Source organism: Cavia porcellus, unplaced genomic scaffold (assembly GCF_034190915.1).
Source record: "Cavia porcellus strain 051 isolate PalLab524CR breed Dunkin Hartley unplaced genomic scaffold, mCavPor4.1 scaffold_8, whole genome shotgun sequence".
NCBI classification, from domain to species: domain Eukaryota; kingdom Metazoa; phylum Chordata; class Mammalia; order Rodentia; family Caviidae; genus Cavia; species Cavia porcellus.
In genome coordinates, this window is record NW_026947491.1 from 10206030 (window position 1) to 10218991 (window position 12962).

Here is a 12962-nt window from a genome sequence, read left to right on the forward strand (position 1 = left end):
AGTGATTGGTAGACCTCGGACTCCATTCATGCAAGGCAAGTGCCCCTCCACTGAACTGTACCCTTTGCACTATGAACATTTTAAAATATCAGGCTTAAGTTCACAGCAAAATTGAAAGAAAGCTCCAGAGATTTCCAGTAGACTGTGTGCCTCTCACACGAGTTGCCTCCCTCCATGGCCAGTGCTGTCCTCTAGAGTAGTACACTTGTTATAGACGATGACTTACACTGGTCCTTGGTTCCCATCCAAAGTCTGCATTTAACACTAAGTTTCACTGTTAGCATTCTTCATGTGATGGTGGATTGGAATTTGTTGTGTGTTTCCTTTAGCAGTGTCATGCCTCAGACAGCTCCTTTGTGCTATTTGTTCATTGCCTCCCTGGCCCTGCACCACCCCACCAATACTGCAACCACTGAACTTTTCATTTTCCTGGCAGTGATCATTTTAGCAGATCTGCTCCTTCATTGAAATGATACAGTGGATAATTTTTGAAGATTAAAAGCAATAACTGTTCAAGCTAACTGAATGTAGCCAATAAAGCTGTTACTTGAACTGCCTTTTTTTCCTCTTATTGGGGATGTTGCTAGGGACCGAAGCCAGTGCTTTGGCCATTCCAGGTCAATGATTTACCATGGAGCTATACCTCCAGCCTTAGTTTTTGTGTTTTTCATGCTTGTATGAATATGCGCTGATGGCATGTGCTCCACATGCTGAGCTGGCCTGCTTTCTATGTGGATTCCTCATCATGAGGAGGGTTGCCAAAAGTGACATCATGCTGAACTTCAGAGCACGAACTGCACCACCTTGTTCTGTTGGGTCCAGACAGAACCTTTGAGAATGGAGGCAGACACTGGCGAGTGCTGTGCTTCTCAAAGTGCCTCAGGGCTTTCATTCTTACCTGGAGATGGGAAGTAAGATGAGGGAGTAATGAAAGCTATAGGTGAGTCAAAATGCTCCTCTTCCTTTGAGTGCAAGTCATGTTAAGTTAGTAAAACATGACCGATTTTATCATTATTATTATTGGTCCTCACTCCTTCAGTACTAGGGACTCAGTGGTCTTGTGCGTGCTGTGCACACCTGTTTACCACTGAGTCCAACCCCAGCCCTGACTTTGTATGAATAGGTTCTCTGTCACGGGAAATCAGAGGCTTTTGGTTCTTTGTGTTGTTTTGTTTTTTTCCCAAAGTTTACATGACGTAAAATTTTGTCTTTCACTTGTCACATTCTGAGAGGCTCAGTGAGTTAGTGGTTTCATTTGTATGTTTTCATTATTCCATGTAAGATAGTGCTCCCTGGCAGCTGGTTGCAACCTCCCCGGTGCTGGCTTTTTAGCTTTTCAGACTGGATCAGCTTGTAAAGGCTTGAGCTCTGAAGTGGTTCTTTCCATGGGAAGTAAGATAGCAGATGAACTTGAGCCCTGTTTGCATCACACATATGACAGAGAAACCAGGGAGAACTAAGGGAGCTCCTTAGAATCTTCCCTAGGAGAGGAATAGCAAGAGTAAGTGCACAGACTTCTCCTGAGCTCTTCTCCACTGAGAGCTGGAAATCATTGCAATGGTGCTTGTTTCAGGTGTGCTTCCCATATTTTGCCATGCTGCAAATTAGAATGCCCTTTACAGCTTCCTTGAGCTAAAGTATTTCCTCTTGAAACTCTACAGTTCCAACTGAATGCTACAGCAGCTGCCTTGTGTCTTAAGAAAATAAGTGTATCTTTTATGATCGTTCCTAGTGCCACTACTCTAGGAAAGTCATGCTCTTTGTTTGCCATGTCAGCTTATGCCAGCGATACTGCTAATGGTACCATTTCTGTCAATATAATACCTTCAGGTAGGATGTGATTGTGCACAGCACTATTGCTCATTTAGCTATCAAATGTAGATAAATTCTCTTCTTCCCTGCATTTCTTAAAAATAGGAAGTGAGATTTCTTAATGCATTGCATATCAATAGCATAATTAATACTGATTATAGAATGGGCTACAGATGTAGCCCAAAAGACTATTTTGTGTCAAAACATCAGAGTTATACTTTTAATAGTTTATATTTTTGTTAATTCAAAATGTATTTTACCTTTTTCTTGAATAGTGTGTGATATTTCTGATGATGACTCTCTGATCAGGTAAGAATATATAGATTTTTAAATATCATACAGTGACTAATTAGTGAATGCAGAAAAGAAACCAATTGTTTTAGTGTTCTGTTCCAGGCCAGACAAAGTACCTGTGCTGTTTTAATCCAGTTTTATTAATTTTGCTGCTTTTATGAATGGAGGTTATTTAAATGGTCCATGGTCTCATAATTAAGAAGTAACTGACCCATGTGTTGACTGTTAGCCTGCCTGGCTCCCAGATGCCTTCCCTTGCCCTCTGCAGTGCTGGGATCCAAATGCAGGTCATTTAAGATCAATGTAGAAAGTCACCATAAGGGACATGTCAAGTCTGCTTAGTTTTCCTGAGAAGTTGGTGAGTTTATTCTAAAGATAATGATTGAATTGATAGCCAGTTTCTTGTTTTTACCACTATAGAACTTAGGGGAGATGTGGTAGTTAAGACTATCTTTATGTAAATCATCTTATATTATTTATGTTGAGGGTTTATTGCAATGACATTTTTAATGCATGTGTCTATTCACCAATTTCCCAGTTTGGTTTTCCTTTCAGGCTATTACTACTGCCTAGTTCTATGATTTTTTTCCTCTTAAGTAAAATATTTTCTTGACTTTTAAAAAAATTTTTCTTCTACTTGGTATTTTTTTTTTTATTTCTGCTGCCTTAGTGGGTTTTTTTTAGTACCAGAAATCAAATCTCACGACTGCATTCTTGCAAGGCAAGTGCTTATGCTGCTTAGTATTTCTTATTGTTGTTTAGACAGAGTCAAAAACAAGTAAACTTTCAGGTTCTAAGAAATCTAAGAGACCAATAAAAATATCCTCTAGTGCTCAACCTGTTTAACATTCTAGCCACATGGTTGAATCCTAGAGAATTTGACATACAATGATATTAAAGTGACTTATCTGAATATAGTTCATGACAAAATGAGGTTGTATTCAGGTTTTATATTTGCTGTGTCTGGTACTCTTTGTCATGTCTCCTTCTGTGAGAGTTTCCATAATAGAAGAGAGGAGGAAGTCCAGCATGTCCAGTGGGAGATCATGAGAGTGGAATTCACAGGGGAAGGGCATGTTGGAAGGACAACATTGGGTGGGGCAAGACTGAGGTCTTACAAATCAGAATATTGAGGTTTGTCACAAGTCTGATAAAGATAATACAGAAAATGAAGCCCCAGAATACTGAGAATTATCCTGACAAATGTATTAAAAGTGTGGATTCAAAGGAGTTCTGAAGAGATTTTTGCTTTTTTGTTCAGTCGGAGGAACAGCGAAACTTAAAAATTGGTATTAGATTAGTTAGGGTAATCTGAGCCACCTGGAAGTCTCTAGAGCATGAAGGAATATCCCATGCCCTCCTTCCTACTCAGTTCATGGAGGGTGGCTTAGGCCTCTCACTCCACTGGGGACCAGAAGCAGCTGAACTTCATGGGCCTGTTACCCAGGACAGGTGTCCCTCATTTCCACCTCTTATGTAAGGTAGGCCTGCAAGGCAGATGTGTCCTCTTGATAGGTGGTACCTTGCTTCTGCTGAGGGCAGGTGATTGTGACACAAATACTTCTTTTCAGGAGCAGCTGCTCTTGGTTATTTGAGCACATCCTTTTTTTTAGGAATCTGTGCCTTCTTAGGCTGAAGATTTAAGTGAACACTGATGTGGAGCCCCACCATGAGAAACCCAGAAGGAAGAGCACTTACAAAAGGACATTAGACTAGATTTATAATAACAGAGGAGCAGCTACCAGGGTTGATTTTCCAGCCAGCTCCTACTTGAATGTCAGAGTGTCTGTGAAAGTTTCACCACTTTATGTGTAGGTGAAAAAAGCAAAGGCATACAAGAAAAACAATTGGGTTTTATCATTTTAATAGTTTAATTTCCCAGGGAAGAAATTGACCAACACACACACACACACACACACACCCACACCCACACCCACCCACCCACCCACATTTTTCTTTGATTTTTGTACTTTTAACCTTCAAATATTTTACAGTTGCAGAGGACTCTGTGTTGATTTATGCTAAATGATACTAACAGAGTTGTCTCAGTGTAAGGGGCTTCCATACAGAAAACAAAGACTGCCATTCCTGACTTACTCGGCATCTTACTGACTTTCAGTAACTTTGGCATTAATGGGGCAAAATGCTCAACCCTAACAATTTAAAGGAGGAAAGATTCATTCTGACTCAGGTAAGAGGCTCCAAGGCAGAAACCACTTGGCAGGGAGACAAGGTGGAGGAAAGCTCCTTAACACACAGGCAGGGAGCAGTGAGAGGGCTGAAGAACCAGGGGTGAGAATTTACCCTTGCAGGTCAGAACCCAGTGGCCTTCCTCAGAGCAGACCTCCCACCTAAGAGCACAGTGAGCTACTGAACTTGCAGATGGATGAGGACATGCTGAAGATAGGGTTCCCATGGTCCAAACACCTTCCACACACAGGATAATGAAAGGGGACACTAGATTAGAACCATCACATCCAGCTTAGTCATTGAACCAGAGACAGAGCAGGGAAAGGGGACGGTGTATTTTTCCACCTTGAGGTTACCAGGCTTGTTTGAGTCCAGGTAACAACTTTTGTTTGCTATTATTGCATTTTTCACTTCAGCCTTCAGAGCAGGCAATTTGTAAAGAGAAATGATTTTTAGACTGTGCTGGTCTCTTGGCTGTCATGCTTTGGGAGTGAAAGTGAGACTATGCTGAGTGTTTCCGAGATTGGAAGAAGTGAAGACAGAAGGAAGCATCTAAAATATTTCAAAACTGGAAGTCAACTTTTAATTGTGTCAACCACGAACCATCATTTGATACACAGATAGCCAAGCTTTCACCAGTTTTTAAAGAATGAAACTCACCCACTGCTATTGTGTGTTTTTGCTCCCCAGCTCTTCCAGCAAACACAGTCTTGTTAATTTCTGGCCTAAATCAGATGACACTGACTTTCTTCTGGATAACAAGGTAAGTGTCTTTCGTAATGTTAATTTTCTTCCTCTTAGTTTTGCATTGTATTGCCCTTAGTCTTCAAATTTAACAGTGGTGTAGCTACCATAAATTTATATGGAACATTGATCAGGGAAGATCACTTTGGAGAACTATGCCTAGTTAAAAAGAATTTCCACCCCTTTGGTAAATAACTGGTACATATTTTGAAGTATTTGAGACTGAAAATAATAATGGGTTAGAAAACACACAGTGACAGGAAAATTGTATCTGTCAAACCTTTGCCATGATGGCGGAAATACAAAATTTGGTCAAGGATCATTTGGATAAGTGGATCTTGCCATGGCTTGAAAATCTTACTACCAAGACCTTCATAGCACTCATACCTATATAAATCTTTTATGGATCTTATTAGTCCTACAATAATCAGGGAAGTTTGGTGCCTTCATTTGAACAACTTACCGTGTATAAAACAACTTTTCCTTTAAGTAATCTTTATTTTGCTATCATCAGTTTTTATGAGAGCTCTTCTGTTTCTGTTATTGGTTCTGTTGTTAGACTAGAATAATACCGGAAACTGTGACAACTTAGAAATTTAAAATGTGTTTCATCAGGGATGTATGACTATGGAATTACAGGATCTTCATTGTTATTGTTTTGTTTTTTTGTTTCTGGAAGGTGATCACAGGGCCTGTGCAGGAAGCTGTATCCCTTGCCCTCTTTTTTTAGTTAATTGAATTTGTTTTTGAGTCCGGTCTGGAATTTGGGATGTTTAGCCTCACCTCCAGTGCTGGATTGAATGTATACTACACCTTCCTGCACTGTGTTTTCTATGTGATTCCTCCATAAAGGGGATACCACTTTTAAAACATTTTATCTTATAGAAGACTACCTGTTTTCAAAATAATAAGCAGTGGTAGAACTAGATGGTCTACAAAGCAAGTGGTAATTGTAAGCTTTATAGCTTTAAAAATATACAGTGGTACTCTCTGTATCACATTCTGACATTTCAAGTTTCACAAGTTTTTGTACTTCCAAAAATTCATTTAAAACTCCGCAGTACAATGAGATTCTGGAGATTAGAAAGATTTTTGTGTGAATTCTGAAGACTTTCAGTGAGGTGTTTGGTATTAAGAAGCATTTTAATACCAGTTGAATGCCAATAAATGGATTTCTACCTAGTAGAATTTTTCAAGTAATGTATGCATAATTTATGTAATAAATAAGTGCATTCAGTTTGCCCTAAAATGTATACTGTGCTTAGGATATATACTTTCAGGTGACTTATGTTTAATGTTATGTCAAATAAGAAAACAAATCAGAGGAATGAAAGACACAGTACATTCTAGTATCCTTTAACTTTGAACATAGGTTAGAATGTCATCTTAAAATCTCTTAAGCTTTTCTTTTAGTCAGCTCCATGTTTATTAGGTGCATCTTTTCAAAGTGTAATTTTTCTGTAGAATCGTGATTAGCAGTTTCACTGAATGCAAAATTGTGGAAATTATTGTGTTTCCTTTCTCTCTACCGGAAATGCTTCAGTTCTCAGGTAGTGGTAAATAGCCCACAACCTTTCTTCCATTTGTAACTGTCATTGCATATGGCAATAAATAGAAAACTAGAAGTATTGGCATATACCATTTATTGGGGGAATAGGAATTTTCAAATAAGGCCTTCCATTTCTCCCTCACATTGTAGTAGCATTTAAAAATACCACTTTCTGTAAATCATCACCATTTCTCTTCTACAATTTACAATATGTTTCCCTTTATGAGAATGGACCTGGTTATATTCACCAGTTGGATTTCTGACTCCTGGCTTCAGGGACCATCCCGCCTGAGCTGCCCTATAAGCACAGACCACAGGTGCACATCAGCAGGCCTGGATTTCATTAAATCCTGGAAGATTTTTCTTTGAACAGGAATCTTTTTCAAAATCTTCAATGGGTATCTTAGTATTAAATCTTATGATTAAATTTTAAAATTCACATTTGCGTACTGTCTCAGAAGTTAGTATTTGCATATATCAGTTAAAGTTTGTTTATAGCTTCAACACAAATGTTAATGTATATAATTGAAAAATGGCATCTCCTGTAATTCCCCCCTCATGATTTCATCTGATGAATTTCAGAACTGTGCATAGATTAGCATTACTGCCTCCGTTTTCTGTATTCTACAAAAAGTTACTTACCTTTTGAGCCAATATCATTTCCTGAGTGAGGTCATCATCTCCCCTCCTCCAAATGTGTCTCCTCCATCCCAGGCCTCCAGTTAGATGTATTTCCTGCAGGCCTTGACTGTGGTCTTTCTGTGATGATATTGGATGGCACCAGATCTCTGAAGCTGAGAATTCCTGGCCCCAGCTACCCTTCTGGTGACTATCAAATTTTCTTACTTCCTACATTCTGAGAACTATTTTTCATTTCTGGACTCATTTTCTCACTCATCATTTAAAAACAATATTCTTTGATGCTGTGCTTCCCATTATTCTCTGGCATCGATCTTACAATATCAGAGAATCTACAGATTTGCATTTCACAAGGGAAAGTTCCCATTCCAGCCTGAAATTAGTGTGATGCTCCTGTTCACCTGTCTGTGCCCTTCCAGGAACTGTATTCCAGCTGTGTCACATTCCTTGGGCAGCCCTCTTTTGTGTATTGTTTCATGCCCCATCCTTTTGTTTCTGGTGTCCTTTCTTGAATGCCCTTGACACCCTTCCTTGGTGCTTTCTCACCTGTTCACAAGAAATGGCTTTTCCTGAGCTTTCCAGATAGAACTGATCGTATTTGCTTTAGAAGCCTGTCTTTGGACCCCATTTGTAGAATGAATGAAATGCATTTCACTGTTTTCATGTATCTGCGTCTGCTTCCATGCAAGCAGAATGTGCTTTCAGCTTTTTGCAGAGTAATCCGTGTGATTTGATAGATTTTTTCGGTGATTGTTTCCATTGTGTTTCCATTACACTGAGTGGGTGGCTGGGCAATTGCCTGCTTTGTAATACTGTTTTTTTCTTTTCTTCAATAGAAACAAGCAGAAATGTCAAAAGTTACAGCGTGGAAAAAGGGTAAGCCTTTTGTTGTAAAAGCACTGGATGAGATATCAGTTAACAATATGACTAATGTGGATGAGGAGAAGAAAACTCATCAAACTGGTAAATTAGTGACTGTGAAAGTTGTTTTTAATTATATGCTATTATTTTCAAATGTGTGTAGATCTAAAAAATGATATTCATTTCTTTTAAAATTTTACTTGTCTTAATTTCCTTCTACCAACAGGTTTTGGAAACTGATTCAAACTTCTGAAATTCTTTTAACATTGACTCATATCTCATTGAAATCTTCATGAATGTAGATATATTTATATCTATAAGCAAATTTTACAGCAGTGAATATTCTCACTAATGTGTCTCTGACTACATTTTATAGATACGGTGTTTGCACCAGGAGTACGGATGGCTTGGGATTCTGAGGTACTGCCTATCATTTGTAATTATGTTTGAAATAAGTATTGGTTGAGATTTTAATATAAATGGGACAATTTGTCTGTACTTTCTCATGTCTTCATATACCTGTAAGAAATCATTTGCTTAGTTTTCAACCACAGTTCCTAATTTTGTGACCAGCTTAGCTGATTAATAAGAATCTGTCTCAAAAAGTTAAAAACACAGGGTTCCTAGCTCAATACAAATACCTTATGTTGAATCCCTTGTACTGCAGGTGAAGGAATAAATGGATGGAGTGCTAAGCACACCTTTGCTACCTGTGTAAAATTCATTCAAGCAAGCCAGTGCAGTCAAAAACTAGGAGCTAGATTTCATAAGCAATCGGCTTAGATTCTGGAATTAAGTTGAACAAAAACTGAAGAATTTTCCCTGCTCAGCCTCTGGCCACTGGCTGAAAATTCTGCTGAGATTCAGACAAAATGTTTGGATATAATTTTTAGAGGTTTTAACTTGACAAAATAATGAGTGAGAATCACAATTGTTAATCTATTTTGGTTGCTTAGTGTCAATCTGCATGACATAATTCAAAAGAAGAAAGGACTCAAGATATAAATACAGGGCTTTATAATCACAGATCCATTTTACATTATTTCAAAAAACAGAACCCAAAGTTGAATGTGGATGCATTGAGTGTCTCTATGGCAGTCATGCTTGTAGTGATAAAGATGTAAATATTGACAAATTGTTTTAGAGTGAGCACTTAGGAAAAGGCCTAATGTGTTCAGTCCAAGCAGCTCCTGCATTGTGGTACCAGGGTAGTGGTGGAAGCACAAAACCAGTTAGTATTCTGGTTTTGTCAGTTAGTGACTGCTGGTTTTGGAAAAATCATTTAATGTATTTGGATTTTGTGACTTATTATACCATGAAGATAACACATGATCTGCTTTTTAGCTATATATATGGACAAATGTGATAAAAATTGTAAAAATACTTTGAAAATTATACAAAGTTCTAGTTGGTTTGCAGTACCTGAATAAATATTGAAGATTTTTTCCTAAACCTGAGAACAACAAAACAATAGTGTGAAGAAGACAATAAGAAAGTTGAGAGGGGCATATAGATTGCTACTTTGTAAATGGTAACACTGTTGGTAAACTGTTGATGGAGTCAGCATATAGGAAGAGAGTAGCTTGGTGCTTGAGGTTTCCCTGAGGAGGCTTTAAATGTGAACTTGAATAAATCTCTGTTATTCTGTACCCACTGTGCACTAGGTAGTGGGACACTGAATACATCAGATGAGGACTTGTGCTATCATGATAGAGTATTCAGACAAACAAGAGCACTGTTTGTTTCATTACTTTGAATCCATCCTGTGGCCTTCACCTGGCACTAGCTCGCCAGGCCTTTTCATACTTGAGATAAGGGTCTTTCTAAGTCACCACATTCTCCAGACTGGGCTTGAACTAGTGCTTCTGATGTCTCAAACCTCCAGAAGTTTGGAATTACAGGTGTGCACTGCCAGGCCTGCATAGGTTAGAGAATTCCAAGGGAGTTTGAGGTAAGGATGGGAATGAGCGTGAAGTGCTGCTAATTTAAGAGTGAGAAAGAGCCAACCCACTAAAGTCTCGAGGACACTGTGGGCAGAGAGCAGGGAGCCATGAGCCATGTCTGGCTATCATTGTAGCACCCTACAGTGACCTGAAAGCAGGAAGTGCATCAACTTTCATCACAGTTATTTACAGTTTTGCAACAGACAGAAAAGAAAACATGCAAATCAGTATGAGCAAGTTTTGGGCACTTAATAAATTAAAAAAGGTTTTATGCTGCAGCTCTTTTTATACTTTTAAAAAGTTCTCCCTTAATTGGGAAATAGTTGTATATAGTGTCCAATATTTGTGTGCTCTTACTTGAATATAACATGAAGTTATTAGTATATTTTAAGTTTCAAACATCTTTTCAAGCAGTAAAAGTTTTACTCATAATTGTTTTTCTTCTAAGCCCTTGTTTACACAAGTGGAGCAGTGCCTGCGATGTTCTTTGTACTCAGCATGGCTCTCTGAAGCTTCTTAGCTGGCCAATTATTTTAACAGTGACGTGGCTTTTGTGATTAGAAATGCTTAGTGGTGAATGGTAACAAGTATATTTATAAGAATTTGTTTATTCAGGGAAGGGAAAGTGATGTTAGGGTGTAAAGGGAACCAAGGCAATGAAGAAATGATAACGAATGTAGCAGTTCCCCAAAACAAATGTAATTGTTGTATATCACAAACATACTCTCATAAAAACTTCTTCATTTAAATCTGTGTGTTTCAATGTTCCATTCGTTGGAGAGTGCAGAGTACTTTGTGTCCTCCGACGTTAGGATGAAATATGTTTATCAGCTGGAATTTTGTCTCTGAATCCCTCCTGTGGCTTTCCATGCCTGCTTTACAAAGTCAGCACCCATGTGGAGACCGAAGCTGGGCTTCTCATAAGGCTCTCATTGGAGACATTTTGGTCCTCAGTACGTGATTCCCATTATTAAACCTGCGTGCCTTAAGATGGTAAAACTCAGATAACTTCTTGGGAAATGAGTAGGTAATGGTTGTGCAACTCATTACTGCTATATGAATTTTCTCAGAGTATCTCTGTGAATTTTCCACAGAAGCCTGTCGATCCTTTTTCTGGGAAAGCAGATGATGGAGGAAAACAGGCAGGAAATAGAAAAACAAAAGGTAAGAAATATGTATAAATGTGTGATATTTTAAGAAAGTCATTTGACAGCATGTTTATTTCACAGTGGAGCATGGCTGAGTTCTGAATCCCCCAAAACTACTTATTAATGACAAAGTAAGAAAAAAGAGAAGTAACACAGCAATAAGTTTCATGTACCCTGACGTATCAGCCACAGGCAAATTTGAGAGTCACTGAAGGAGCTACCTTCTTAGCTCCGTTTCAAGGCATTCTAATGTCTGAGGGATGTTAGAAAATTAAGAGGAGAGGAGGGAGTGAGGGAAAAGAGAGAGCCACAATACAGGGAGTAGGCAAAGGCAAGAGAAAGTATGGGTGTGGGAAAATGACGTAATCATTTAGAAAAAGGAAGAGCCATTAGGAAGAATTATAGGAATTATATCAATTGAGCACCGAGTAACAAAACTTGCAGAGAGGTTGGGCAGAAGTTTTCGTCTTTCCCCGTCTTCTCACGATTGGAAAGGTATTGAGGATTGAAGTAGTGAATTACACAGAGCTCTACTTCATTTACTACAGATCAAAGTAAACGAGCATTGTTCGCTGTACGTGTAGTTTCACTGGTACCTTGGTTCACGCTCTTACTTCTTCCCGCAATGCTGGTTGCAGAGTTCCATTTAAAAGTTTACCACTTAAAAACGTTGCTATTTCAGCAAGTAGTACATCCAGAATGCGACAGTCAAAAACTAGAAAGAAAGGAATGATTAGTCATTGAGTTCAGGAAAGCCATAGTCTCAGTTAAAAGTCCATTAGAACGGGGATGGCCTGTTATGCATTTTCATTTTAGTTGACAGGATGAGGAGGAAGTTGGTGCTAGATTCCAAAAATGGAAGGAAGGGAAGGGAAGTGGATTTGGAAGCGATTAGGTTTGTGGCCTGGAGCTTTAGTTATGAAATGAAGCCCCTGTGGGGGAACTTGTTACACCACACATCTGAGTCAGCAGGACTAAGGTGGTGTGTTTCTAAGAAGGTCTCCAGGGATGCTCATGTCACTCATCCTCAGACCACTGAAGATGGGCCAGTATCAAGTTCCCTGTAGAGAAATCTGGACGAGAGTCTTTGGATAAGAACTAGTTCAAGACATAACAAGGTCAAGGGAGAACCATTTCGTGCCTGTTTTCCTGTTTGTATTTCTGAAAATAGTTCTAGTCACAGGGGAGAGAGTAAAGCAATGAACAGAGAAGAAATAGAAGTTGTACTTCTAAGATATTACTGCCATTTCTGCCAACTAAAGAAAGTAGTGGTAGGAATAATCCGCAAAAAGCCGTAAATGGAAACACTCAAGACCATAGAACTAGGTCAGTTTGGAAGGGAACAGGGACTTATTAGGGGAGGAGGATAGGGAAGAACAAAGCTAGACAGTAACTTTGGAATGAATGATGCAAACTGAGAGGACTCCCTCCCCACAGCTTTCGAGTATGTGTTTGCAAGTGACAGAGTAGACTGTGGCTGTTCAGGGATGATTCAGAGCAGGGAGGAGTGCTAGCCTTGGCTTACACTGCAGGTACTTCCCTCCTTTCCCGCCTAGTCATCAGGCATCAGAGCTTTCTGTGAAATTGATCATTGTTCACGTGAGATTAGCTTGCACATAGAAGCACTGACTCCTTTTAAGATAAGTAAGTTTTGATAAAATAGCTTTTCCACACAAATCCTTTAAAAATGAACCAAGAGACATTGTTCAGTTCATTCCTTGAAGGCCAAAATTGTTACCTGTTAGTAAATATTGTGCTGATTTTAAATGTAAAAGTTTCCTA

At 38.9% G+C, this 12962-nt stretch overlaps 1 protein-coding gene across 1 annotated transcript in view; it reads left to right on the top strand.

The window, feature by feature from the left end:
* The first annotated feature begins 2088 nt into the window (after window positions 1-2088).
* The window catches only part of LOC134477229 (putative ankyrin repeat domain-containing protein 30B-like), a 45200-nt gene continuing 34326 nt past the window's right edge, over window positions 2089-12962 (top strand). Inside the window, exons 1-5 of the mRNA XM_063254335.1 lie at window positions 2089-2121; window positions 4987-5059; window positions 8065-8104; window positions 8466-8509; window positions 11127-11196. Of these exons, the coding sequence (XP_063110405.1) occupies window positions 8077-8104; window positions 8466-8509; window positions 11127-11196 (142 nt within the window). The 5' untranslated portion in view covers window positions 2089-2121; window positions 4987-5059; window positions 8065-8076. The remainder of the gene's footprint in view (window positions 2122-4986; window positions 5060-8064; window positions 8105-8465; window positions 8510-11126; window positions 11197-12962) is intronic.